General features: G+C 40.7%; 1 protein-coding gene across 14 annotated transcripts in view; it reads right to left on the bottom strand.

The window, feature by feature from the left end:
- Positions 1-14,016, bottom strand: part of ROCK2 (Rho associated coiled-coil containing protein kinase 2) — a 73,614-nt gene that overhangs the window by 41,857 nt on the left and 17,741 nt on the right. For all 14 annotated transcript variants that reach the window (XR_014524041.1, XR_014524042.1, XM_083495406.1 and 11 more), the window contains 3 exons: positions 10,569-10,650; positions 9,049-9,149; positions 1,867-2,004 (listed from right to left, as the gene is read on the bottom strand). Coding sequence is in view for 12 of the 14 variants with exons in the window: in XM_083495406.1 (XP_083351532.1) it covers positions 1,867-2,004; positions 9,049-9,149; positions 10,569-10,650 (321 nt within the window). In the remaining 2 variants the exon portion in view is untranslated. The remainder of the gene's footprint in view (positions 1-1,866; positions 2,005-9,048; positions 9,150-10,568; positions 10,651-14,016) is intronic.

Here is a 14,016-nt window from a genome sequence, read left to right on the forward strand (position 1 = left end):
AGAGAAAGTCAAGTACAGAACTGTTGAGAAACAAGCAAGTCTCCTTCCTCTGACAAGGCAGCATCAGAACTGACATCTATTCACAGGCACATTAGGAAAGGGCCAGCACCATACTTGCAACTCTTTGGTTCACATACAAGATTTTCTTTTCCACAAGCCCAATTCCCATCCTCCTCCTCCTTCACTTCCTTTTCCCACTGCCTCCACTACGTTGGTAGATACATACAGCAGGAGGGAGAATGCAAGCAATAGTATTCCCTCAAGTTTACCTTCTGACTGCCTCCAATAGTGTAATAATACAAAATGTATGATTGGACAAATATGTTTCTCTAACTCCAAAAACAATCAGAGGTAATTTAGGGAGTTGCGGCCTTTGGGTACACTACCTGCTGATAAAACCCTACAGTAAAAGATGTGCAAAGTACACCCACTATTGGAGAGTGTAGGAAGCTTTGCAAGCTCTCCACGCAACTTATATGGCAAGTGCTGATTAAAATCACAAAGACACTTCAATCCTTATAATAAGCAAAACTGTAACATCACTGAGACTTGATTGTAGTTTACATGCTTTGTTTTGACAATAAACAAGAGAAGCTTCATATGATAGTCTGCCGGTTGTACTATGACTCATTACAAAGGCTTATTTTTTAAAATGACATTTCCTAATAATATACAGTGGTACCTTGGAAGTCAAATGGAATCCGTTCTGGAAGTCCGTTCAACTTCCAAAACGTTCGGAAACCAAGGCGCAGCTTCCGATTGGCTGCAGGAAACTCCTGCAGCCAATCGGAAGCTGCGGAAGCAGCGTCGGACATTCGGGTTCCAAAGAACATTCACAAACTGGAACACTCACTTCCGGATTTGCGGCATTCAGGAGCCAAAGCGTTCAACTCGCAAGGCATTCGGGAGCCAAGGTACGACTGTGTACCATTTAGTTAGCCTCAAATGAAGAGAAAGCAGAACCCATTTCCATGGAAGTAGCAAGAGCACTGAGGCTCAAGCACCTGGGCAGAGCCTCCTTTTGACCAGCAAAAAGTTGCTAATGCCAGTAATTGAATTATATTCCTGAAACCATTACTTTTCTGTGCAGTAGCCTGTTAATACCAATGGGTGCTTTACTTCCCCAGAGAAAACTGTTAAATGGTACTCTTCCTGCACACCCACTGAAGGTCAAAGGTATATACACTGTTGTAATGAAAATTGCCACTTCCAGATTAAATTTATACCTTCTAACAACTTCACATCTGTAACTACAAGCCAATTTAATAAATTCCTGTCAGCTTCTACACAACGAAAACACATATAAGCAGTTTTACACTGTGCTGCACATATGACAGAATTAAACTTTCTGATGGGAGGGTGAACTATTTTCAACGCAACATAATTTGTTTGAACATCACATTGAACACTGATAGTAGCAGGTATGTTTAAAATCAAAATCAAGTACAGTGGAATCTCAGGTTGCGAATGTGATCCGTGCGAGAGGCACATTCGCAACCCGCAGCATTCGCAACCCACAGCGTCTGTGCACGTGTGGGTCGCAATTTGGTGCTTCTGCACATGCACAAGTGCCAAAACCCGGAAGTAACCCGTTCCGGTACTTCCGGGTTCAGCACGGTACAAAACCTGAAAACGCATAACTTGAAGCATCTGTAACCCGAGGTACCACTGTAATTAAATCTGAAAGAGCCTCGCATTAGCAGTTAATTTTTAAGATGGAGAAAAGAATAAAGTTCTTAAGATTCTAAACTACAAATCCAAAATGTGAAATCAACATAAAGGACACAACACTACCAATTTAAAACCTCAATGCTTATTTAAACATCACCTCAAACTACCACAGAATTTTAATCACAAAAAACTTACCTGAACTACCCATGGACTGTTGGCAAAGGCCATTATATCTCTCTCCTCCCAGAAAAAGGCTGAATCTGATCTTTTGAGCATTTCAAATTTACTAAGAAGTTTCATTGCATAAGCCTTCTGAGTTACTTTATGGCGAACCTGTTGATCAAAGAAAAAGAAGTTACTTACTTTATCAAGACCTTACAGGATTTAAATGAAATCCTTTGTATTTTTGTCTGTGTGACTTGGTATCCATGATAAGTGGAAATCTGAATCCACTTCGATCAATAATAAAAATCAGAGTATAGCTATTTCTACTTCTTTGACCATTTATTTCATATATGAATTATATGAATTGCCTAATAGAAACATTTCACTAAGCAGCATACAAAAATTTTAAAAACAACTATCAGCAATATATTCTGGCTGCATTTGCACCCTGGTTACCATAATGTGCTCAAGCAGGAAAGAGCCACAGTGAGCCACACAGGATGAAGGGAGTCAGAAGCTTTCTGCAAAGATCAAATCCATTATATTTATTTTAAAATGCTAAAACTCATCTCTTTGCACTGTAACCATGGCAGCTCATATTATATAGGACTGCAATTTTCTGATTTACCATGGCTGCTTTTTAAAAATAGAGGTCTCTGCCTTACAATCCTTTGCTAAGGCACTGGTTTTAAGTTGTAAGTTGCATTAAGACATTGGGATGAATGCTATCTGCCCTGGTGACTTGAGACAGGGGTCATTCCCAGCCTTACTTGGAGATGCAGGGGATTTTCTGCACGGAAAGCAGATGCTCTGTCACTGAGCTATGGTCCTTCCCCTTGCCCTGGTGACTTGCCACCTCCTTTTGACAAAGGCAAGTAGTAAGAGGAAGTTTTGAAAAAGACCTCAAACTCACTGCCCAAAAATTAATGGCTCTCTCTCTCTCCAACCTTTTCTGCTAGTGAAAAATGATGTAAGGGTTATTAGTTTATCAATTAGTTCTTCATACTTCTCTTTGCTTGGCTTGCTGTAGGCTTTATGTTTGTTAAAGACTTTTTATTCGTTTATTAATTTCAGCAAAAATGTTCCTTTTAAAGGGATTTTTTTTCTTGCCTTTTACAGCCTCCTTGTTTTTAAGACCCTTTGAACTTTTCCACACCTTTTCTCATGCATGATATAAATGAAATACATCACAAAGAAAAATAAAAAAATTCCTTCCAGTAGCACCTTAAAGACCAACTAAGTTAGTTCTTGGTATGAGCTTTCGTGTGCATGCACACTTCTTCAGATACTTCTTCAGGTATCTGAAGAAGTGTGCATGCACACGAAAGCTCATACCAAGAACTAACTTAGTTGGTCTTTAAGGTGCTACTGGAAGGATTTTTTTTATTTTGACTATGGCAGACCAACACGGCTACCTATCAACTACTGGAATCACAAAGAAAGTTCGCAGTGACATTTGCTGAGAATTGTATGGGATTGCAATCTAATCATGTAGAACCAACATAGATACTAGGTAAAGCTCTCTTTTGCACTGCTGAAGTCTGAATTAAACCTTTCTGGAAAACCATAACTGGTCCCTTGAGATGAGCTGATTAAATAAAAACCCTGAAGTAGTTTCCATTCACATGCATCATCCAATATTCAGTCGCTTGATTAAGTAGTTGATTGATTCATCAATAACACTCTACGCAAAAAGGAAATGACATTAATTCATTTCATGAAAGCAGCCTAGTTGACTGTGATAGCATTTTTTAAGGTATTACAAGGCAAGCGGCCAAGAGTGTGAATAATGTTTGTTAAGTGCTTTGAATAACTGAAATGCCGCTATCTGGTGATGATAATTATGATTTATTAAACTCTCCTAAGAAGCAAACTTATACTGGGAGGAAGTCCCATTGAAAACAAACAGGATTATGCTGTTAATATCCACAAGTGCTTTATGCACTATCAATGGAATTTTCAATTCATGCAACATGTTAAAACAACACTTCATTTTTAAGTGAAAGGGCAATTTTTTTACAAAACACATTTGAGATGTTAACTGGTTCTAGAGTGCCTATTCTGCTGTACCATTAAGTATTGTACTTAAACAAGTTAGAAGCTCTTGCTCAAATGGGATAGAAGAACTCTTTGAAGTTCTTCCACTAGCTTTTTTAAAAGCTTGTTCTCCCCTTCCAACCACCCATCCTGTTCCATGCCAGATCACTCCTATAAAATTAATTACAAAGTCACCTCAAATGGAAATAATGGTTAATTGCTTACTGGTTCCTACCCCACACATACAAACAAGTAATACAGAACTTCAAAGTTGCACAATGCTATGAAGATGCTATAAGAGCCACAAATCCCTACAGATCATCTCCACATCTCCACTATCACTCCTGGAATATTCACAGTGACAACTATATTAATATCGTTGCAAAGTGTCAAGAAATTAGATTAATTGCTTAACTGGTTGGCATTAGGCAAGCCACTGTCTTTCAGCTAAATCTACCTAAGTGGGTGATTGTGCTAAAAATGCCACTTTGCACCTGTTTGGAAGAAGGCAGGATATGAAAATAACTATTCTCATAGGGGATAATCAATTTTCAATGTTTTTCATTTATTTCCCACCCCCTTCCGATTGCAATTAAACCAAATTGGTGTTTAATGACACTAGTACAAGAGTGGGGAAGCTTGTTGTTCCAGTGGACGAAATAGTTATCTGTCCCCACCCCAACTCTTGACAGATGAGGACAACCCACCTGTCAATTACCTGATCTCATTATTATGTCACATGAGGAACGGTTGGTTGTTCCACCTAACTGTCAAAGTCCCAAGCACCTGACAGCCAACTAGTTACCAGGCACTTGGGAATTGTAGCACTGAGCAAGGGGCTTTGCTTGCCCCATTACTAGTGACTAGTAAATTCTAAGTATTGTAGAGAATTGTTATTGTGAACACATTCAGAATAAATATTCTAGAAGGGTGGCAACTAAGAATGGTTCCTCAGTCGCAGCTTAAGCAGCCTTGTATATTGGAAAAGACAAACGGTTAAATATCTTACAAAAGACATACACTGAGAAATATACTATAGATAAGAGATTGTTTTAAGTTTATCAACATTAGACATATATGGATTAAAGTATATTGTAACCTACCCAGGAAAGGACCAATACCTTTGAAATTTGTTTGTTTAACCTTCTCCTGAAGGCGTATTTCCTCATTTGTTTACTTGCAGAGAGCCATTGCTCAGCTACAGCATTGTACAACTGTATAAACAAGGTATTATAACCATGTACACTGCACAGAAGAAGGAGAAAAGATCTGCACTACAGAAGTTGATGTGTGAGTAACTGGGCAAACTTGCTCAATTTAAATTTTACATTTACATCACCAAGTTTTTGAAGACTTTGGGTTACAGTGGTGCCCCGCAAGACGAATGCCTCGCAAGACGAAAAACTCGCTAGACGAAAGGGTTTTGCGTTTTTTTAGCTGCTTCGCAAGACGAATTTCCCTATGGGCTTGCTTCGCAAGACAAAAACGTCTTGCAAGTTTGTTTCCTTTTTCTTAACACCGTTAATACAGTTGCGACTTGACTTCGAGGAGCAACTCATAGAACGCGGTGTGGTAGCCTTTTTTGAGGTTTTTGAAGACTTTGGTGATTTTTGAAGCTTTTCCAAAACTTTCCCAACACCGTGCTTCGCAAGACGAAAAATTCGCTAGGCGAAAAAACTCGCGGAACGAATTAATTTCGTCTTGCGAGGCACCACTGTATTTTGGAAAGGTTATCAAGTAAAAAGAAGAACAGAGGCACAGTCTTGCATGGTCAGTGGTCTGCTAGCAGGGCAGTGGAAGTACTTGCAACAAATATATTGGCAGTTCTTAGCAAGGAGGAGGAATATGCAAGAGTAACACACATGTTCACTTCTTTAAACTGTTTCAATTTCAATTAACTTGTTTCTTAGTAAACACTTTTGAGATTATACAAAGGACCTTCACTGCATGGTTTTCAAGAAAATGTTTGACTTTCCCCTGACATGACTAGTCGGATGTTAACTTTGAATATTCAACAGAGAGGCATACCCAGACAACAGTAAAATAAAAATGCTATTTTTCTGAACCAGTTAAAAAGGCTTTTTTAAGATTTTCCTGCTACACTAATGGAACAATTGGTGAAACAAAATGTGGGGAGAATCACAAAATTGCATGGGTATCAGTGAGCAGCTTTTGCCACGTACAGGACAATCCTGTGCATGCCTGCTGAGAAGTAAGACTCACTGAGTTAAATGGGACATTCCCATGATTGTACATCACTGGAGACTGTTCAATAATTGCCCCACACCAGCTAGTGCCCATATGCAGGAGTTCATTTCCTAGCCTCCTTTTGAAAATGCTACTTTGCCTAACATGCTCTTAGCTGCAACAACCCTGTATACAAGGAAAAGGTACTCATGTAGCCAACTTGTGAAGATGCCAGCATACATTTGCTGATTTGGAAGCACTGCTGGATTGAGAGGGTGATCTGGGGAAAGACATCTTGCAGATGTACATTAGTTAGGTCTTAATGTAAGTCAAAATTTTAAGTAGTACTCAAGATTAATGGTGACACACCATGTATACACAGGGTCACTTAATACTGTTTATATTATTAAGGCTACAACTTTCAGATGATTAGTTAAACTGACTGAGACTGTGCGAAGCTCTTAGTTTATTATTATTCTCCATGAAGTTAAAACAAACAAGCTATTACAACTAAGTAAATGCCCAAGAATGGGTGGGGATTTACCCCCTACTATCAAGAGACAATGACATATCATTTAACTAATATCTGGGATTGGATTAGATTGTCTGGTCTTGGGTGTGGGTGGGTGTGTATCCCACTTCATGCTTTTGAAAAGAACATTCTCCACTTCCTTTCTTGATGAACCCTGGGGAATTATATATATGTATACATCCAAATATCATGGTTTCATATCAAAGACGACCAACATTTAAGAAAAATCCAGTTGTCCAGGCAACCCACCAACCCAAACTGGATAAAATGTAAGAGAATATGAAGGACAGCAACATTTCCATGATGCAATGATAATGAACCAATCTGTATGAGAGAGATAGAGATTGGGGGACCTGACTCCTTAGGCTAAAGAAAGGGATGCATAACTGCAATGTTTTTATACTGTAAGCCCACAACTTTGTGGTTCTGTTCCATGGATCATGCCTAGAACCAAAAACACATACTCAAAATTCACTAGGTTCAATAGTGGATGGGACTGCCAACATCATTTTCCCTGGAACCCCACTGCCTTTCTAATTTTTATTTATTTATTGCCACACACATAAAGTTGAATGTGCACAAGTTAAATGCATGTAACTTGAAGGGCCATTAAGACTTATGAACAAGCGATAGTTGTTCAAGTTGACAGCATACACCCCTAAACTTTCTATTGGCTACACCTTGGTTGCCCTTGGATAGAAGGGAACTGAGTGAAATAGAAGTGCTTTTACTATCGCTGTCCAGTGAAATTATTAGTGAGTAAATTGTGGAATTTTTTGCTGAATATCTTTTAAATATTAATTCCTGGTAACATATATGATATTGAAATAAATAATTCAAATAAAATAAAAGAAAGTAGTTAATTATTCAACTCCCTCATCATGTCCATACAGTTAGGCAGCGGGGATAGCGCTTTGAGCCACCAATAAACAGGATGCAAAAGCCTTGTCATTTGATCACTGGAAATCCAACCACCATGCAAACAGAAGGGGTGGTGGGGAGAGAATCTCGGGAAGCCAGAATCTGCACAAAGAATCATCTTGTATACTATATGACAGTGTTTCCCAACCACTGTTCCGCGGCACACTAGTGTGCCGCGAGATGTTGCCTGGTGTGCCGCGGGAAAAATTAAAAAATTCGAAAGGTTTTTTTTTTTAAAAAAGTCAAATTTTCGTTTGGGGCGCCGTCACTAGATGACCCCTGGGGTTCCCTCCCTCCCTCCCGCTCTGCGCCTCCCTCCTCCTCCTCCTCCTCCGGGGAGGCCCTTCCTGGCTCTCGGCCAAGGCTTGGCGGCTGCCACTCACTCACTCGCTCGCCCACCCGTCCCTCCATCCCTGCACCCGGCCTCTCCCCCTCCGTCCCTGGCGCGGGGGCTGCCGGGATCCGTAGTCCCCTCGCCCTTGGGCTCCGCGCCCGCGCGGGGTGCGCAAACTATGTTTCCCAGCGTGGCCTGGCAGGCCGGGCGTTTTGTTTGAAGCGCTCTTCTCCCGGCCATGGAATGAGCGCGGCGGCCGGGCGGGCAGGGGCTCTTCCGCGCAGACCCCGCGCAGCCTGCCTGCGCCCCCGTGGAGATCGGGCGGCAGGATGGAGTGCAGTGCAATGCAATGGCAACGCGGCGCCCTGCATGCATGCATGCAACTTCCACCGGCGCTCCGGACTTGGCAGGTGAGGGGGGTCCCCAGTGGGCGGCAGAGAGAGCCGGGATGGCGAAGGGGAGCCAGGGGGGAGCAGCGCTGCTCCCCGAGCCGAGCCCGGGGGGAAACTTCGGCGTCGTTGCGCCGGGTGTTGGAAGCGGAGGCTGGCGGGGGCCCCTCACCTGCAAAACCTGGTCGCCTCTCATATATTTTGTGCATTGCATTCATCACCCACTTTCTCCTCCAAGGAGCTCCCGGGGGCGCGCGTGGTTCTCCCCATGTTATCCTCGCAACAACAGCCCTGCGAGGTGGGTCAGGCGAGTGGCCCAAGGGAGCACCCAGGGATTGTCCTGGCCAGGTGGGGTGATTTGAACCCTGCTCTCTGCCCGGTCTTCGTCCTCATTTAGCCCCCACATGTGCATGACTGTGCATGACTGAGGTTTTCCCCCCTCGTCTTGGCTATGGTGTGAGTCTGTGCTGTTAATTAATGGGGTTCTGCCTTCGGAGAAGATGAGCCAGCCCTCAAGGAGGTGATTATGTAATTTGCTAGCAATTCATGTCCCTCCCGGCGTGACGCTGCACGCTGACGTCACGGGGCTGTAATGGTGGTGTGCCTCGAGATTTTTTTCATGAAACAAGTGTGCCTTTGCCCAAAAAAGGTTGGGAAACACTGCTATATGACACCTGTAGTTGAACAAAACATATTCTTAAATGGTGTATTCAATAAATATAAAGGAGACTGAGCCTAACTATACCAGGTATTTCAAACAAGTTAAATTTGTACGCAAATTCAAAGGTCTTATACGGACTGTAAATTCTTACCAGCTGTACTTCACCAAATGCACCTCTTCCAATCACTTTAACAACATCGTAATCTTCTGCTTTCATTTGAAGACCACGGATATTTTCCACAACTTTCTCATCTAACAATTTTAAAGAAAGCATTACAGTGCACACCAACAGTTTATACAAATACAATCAGTCATGTGTTTTGAAAAAGCTTAACATTTTGACAAAAGGTTCTGTCCATTTTAAGCCTTTTGTACAGAATAATTACAGGATTCTAGTCAGCTTTTACTTAGAGCAGACCCACTGAAATTGATGAACCTAAGTTAATCATAGTTATTAACCTCCAGAACAATTTTCAGAGGGCACTGGGGGCTGCCAGGGACAATGGCAATCAGCCACCCCCCATCCACAAACAGACACTGTCCACCAGATAACCAAGTGGATATCATCCTCTCTCTCCTCCCCTCTGTCTACATGAAATAGGAAGTATCTACATGGGTTGTATCCAATGCCGCAGTCTCATTTGCACAACATACTTCTGTATGCCCAACAGAGTTCTTCCTTCTCCTCTGCCACCTGCAGCCTCTTGCATGCCCTCAAAATTTGCTCCAGAGGGTTGGAAAGCACTCTAGAGCAGATGGAGGGCACACGGGGGAGGAAAGGGAAGGGAAGTCCAGTTGAGCAAGTGGCAATCCAATTGCTCAGTGTTGGATACAACCTAGATGATATCTAACTAAAATATAAAACTGTTAAGAATGTCATGACACTGCAGGTTGTGTGGCCACAGACTGATGGTACTAGAAATTTATTGGGTGGCCGACTGGGCAGCAGAGGCCAATAAGGGAGAGAGCAGGAGGCCAGGTGACAGAGGTCAGCACTGGAGAGGCTGGCAGAGGCCACAATGACTGGCAAGAGTTTGGCAGAGTGGGCAGTGCAGCCAGCAAGAGAGTGGTGGGGTGGAAGACTCGCAAAGCACAACCGCTCTCTGAACCAGCATCTACCCCCTCTTTAAGCATTGCTGGAGAGATGTTAAGGGGGGTGGGGTGGCAGGCACCATTTCAGAGAGCAGTTTGGCTGGAATCTCCCCTGCTGTTGCTGCCACCAGTGCTGCCGTTTTTCAGAAGTGGCAATGGTGGCAGAGTTGGGCTGGGGAGAGGAACAAAGCAGAGAGAAAGTTTTCAACACTTCTGAGCACTTCCTGAATGAGAAACATGAGGTGGGGGCATTTGATGGCACGCTCCCACCCTATCAACTGAAGGGCACACCTTTCTCAAGGCTTTCAAAAGCTTCAAAGGTCCTGCTCCTATATGTGCGGGAAGAGGAGAGGGAGAGTACAGTGAATCTAAGACTCAATGCACCTCATTCATGTTTGTGTGGGTTATACTAAACTATAATTTGGTAAATTGAAGTTGGCAGATTGTATTGTCAAATATGGTTACCAGCAAAACTCCTTTTTCAAAATTTTAATATAGCTTGGGAAGACAGGTGAATAAAAAACAGTTTCACCTAACATTAAAAAACAATGACAAGTATTGTATATAAGGGAGACTTACATCTGTTTAAGAAGTTGTCTATGTTCTTGTTCTTCCTCAATGCTGGGTAATCCAAATCAAGAACTAAGGAATTCAAACTATCCTATAAAAAAAACACACATACACATATATAAGGTTAATTGTAATTATATTTTAGAGTAGTTATCCTTTTCCACTCCACAATTACTTGAACAGATATAACATCATGGAATGTCAAGTACATACTACAAACAGACCTGAATAAATTATACATAATTTTTTGTATCATCTACATTGCAAATATATCCTCCTTGGGGCAAAGACATCTCACACTTTTCAAAAGCAGACCAGGATAGATATATGTAATAATAACTCCTAATTTTACAAGTCATTTAAAAACAAAACTGCAAAGCAAGACAGAGAATGGAAAAGTGAACATAAAATTAAATGATCTTTGGATCAATTTGTAATATTCCTAACAGGACTACACCAGATTAAGCATACACTGAAACATCATCTAAGTGGAAGAACCACTCTGGCAAAATTGAAACAGGGATAGCATGTTCTTTTGTTTTTCAGTATTGCTAACTGATGACCTCTGAATTGGGAGAGATGGCTGATCTTTATATTTGAATATAAAGGTAGGTATCAAAAGTCCCTATAGATGAGCTGAATTGGAGTAATAAACTCTTTACACCCTACTTCTGACCATAGAGAAATTGCAGAATTCTGTATTAGGTGCAGCTGTCAATAAAAGGCAGTCCTGCCTGCAACCCAGTGTAGAAGCCTAGATGTGAAGCTGCCAACACATAGACAACAACTGAAAAGTCTGATATACGGTTGACTCAGGTCTCACAATGCAATTCATCATGTAACACACACAGTTAACATGAGGTGACTAAACGGAGCCTTCACATAAAAGGAGCAACATGGTTCTGAGTAGAAGTTACTGGGAACACGACATGGGAATAAAAAAGACAGAGGAACAGTAAAGTGACTATAAGCTCCTCTCTGGGGTCCCACACATTTGCTTGTTCTCTCTATTATGTCATACTTAAATTCTATTTAAATACATACTGCCATAAATATTGAACACATGTTTTAACATTAATTTTTTAAAAATCCAATTTGTGATATTATTGTCTTCTGTTGTAGAGGGGGAAATCAGGGCTTGAATAATTGTATTATTTCAGATGTAGGTCCCAAAAGTTTTGAGTAAATATATATGGTATATTGGCCTCATTTCAAAACATTTGAGGAGCATGGCTTTAGCCTTATAACGGTTGCTGAGGAATCTCCAACTAAACACACCCACATCTCAATCCTAAACGTGTTTATTTAAAGGTCACAGATTTAAGCGGGCAATTAGCAAGCAAAGGTTTTTAAGATTACTCCCTGCTTCTGTACTATAGATATAAACCCTGATGAATGTTTGGGGGGGTCAAGAGATGATGTAGTACAGCAGGCCATCTATACTAAAGATAAGTAATCCAGGAAATGACATCTCCTCTGTCTAGGCCTCATAGATAAAAAAAAACACTTCAAACAGGAAGTATGTTATTATAGTGATTTCACTGTTCACTTCCGGTCTTCCCTTTTTGTCAAAGTTTGAAGTCAACCAAACTAAAAATAGCATTATCTAACAAAACACACCCAAGGCAAAAGCAAGTACAGCACAATTATATGTACAAATGTGCATTCATAATAGTTTTGTTTTTTTCAACAATTTCTGAACTAGAGTGTACTACTTCTTACTACGGTTGTACTTCTCTCTGGATTTGGAAGGGACATTTTCCAGGCTGATACATTAGTGGAAGCCAGTTGCACCAATTTAATTGTCTTCACTATTGACATAACAAAACAGGTGGATGACCTAGCATAGCCATCAAGGCATCCTCAGCAAAAGTCCATCAAGTTACTCAGAAAGCTCAGCTAGAAGTCAGCCAGAAGTCTTGAACCGGCTTTCTAGCAAGCTCTCTCAGGATGTAAGTAAAGAATAATAATATGGAAGCATTACTGATCTCTGGCATGTTGTGAATTTTACAAATATGCTATTAATTAGTAAGTTTATGAAAAATGTGAATTTTGGGTTAAATGGGATGTGACAAGAGATCTGAAATCTCAATCATTGTCAATTAAAAATGTTAATATCCAAATATTTCATTTAGAGGATAATCATTTCAGAACCTGATCTCTTAGAGACAGAAAAGCTAGAAGTTTTAAACCATATTTTAATATTTTTGTTTATAGCAAATTGAACTCGTCAAGTTCTTTTTTAAAAATCAGATTCTTATAAAAGAACTAAGTTACTAATGAAGACTCAAACTTTGCATGTAAGCAGAAATAGTTTCCAACTTTTCATTTTTCTTCATTTGTCACTTCCCACACAGTTCATCTGCTGCTTTTTTCTTCTCACAGTCAAGGAGCGTATCACAAAATCTTCTATTTCTGTTGTGGCACTGTAGTCACGAAGACTCAATTATCTAATGTAATATGTTCTGAGCAGATGCCAATATTCACTTATGGATTCTTCAGCTGGTTTTAGTTTTGACTTAACTTACAAGTCAGAAATTGAGGAAAGGAATAAATCCCAAAAGAAAACCACCACCAGTATCCTGAAGTTAAGAATTCGGTAAATTCAACAACATAGATAATAGAAATTCATTATGCTGTTTATGGAGAGTCTGGGCTCCCAGATATTTATTAAGTCTCAAGAGATAACACAAACATCACTCTACTCCCCCCACTGTCAAGGCACATCTCTACAAGCATGTATTTCGTGGTACTCTGGAGCTCTATCTTACTAGACAGTAAAGAAAGTCCTGTGTAGACCATGTTTGCACTCCCTCCTTCAATAAAGCAAGATGGACCAAGTGGTTAAGACCCTGGAATAAGGGGGAAATGTGAAACCAACCCAATATTGATTGTTTTCTGCCTACCGTTAGGTGAAGGAGTAGAGATGTTTGGGAGAAAATCCCATGTATACTCTGTATCATCATATCCTCTCTATAGGAGATGTGCTAAAGTGATTTTACACCCCTGCTTTTGAGCTAAACTGAATTCCCACAGGTTCATTCATTCCCTTTCATTTTCTGAGAACACATCTAAAAGCACTTTGTTAATTTTAGCTTCAAGGTTTCCCTCAACATTTGAAGCTTATTCCCATTCCTATCAGCAGGTCAATACCGGGAAAGGTACTTCTTTAAAAAACTAGAATTGCTGCTTCATAACTTGCTTCATAACTTGTAACCTTCCATTACTATAAATAAGGAACACAAAATAAACATGAAGACTGAATATGCTTTGAAGAGGTTATGTATTTATTTGCAGAGGAATAGCAGAGCGCATGATACCTCTGAGAGGACTGCATCATTTTCCTCACACCTTACCAAGATGGGAAATGCAGTCCTACAATATCTGAGGACCCACAAGTTCCCCAGACCCGTATTGAATAGTGAGACAAGTTACTCACAGGCTTTCATAGTTGTTG

This window comes from Podarcis liolepis, assembly GCF_965112155.1.
Source record: "Podarcis liolepis genome assembly, chromosome: 3".
In the NCBI taxonomy this organism is placed as follows: Eukaryota; Metazoa; Chordata; class Lepidosauria; order Squamata; family Lacertidae; genus Podarcis; species Podarcis liolepis.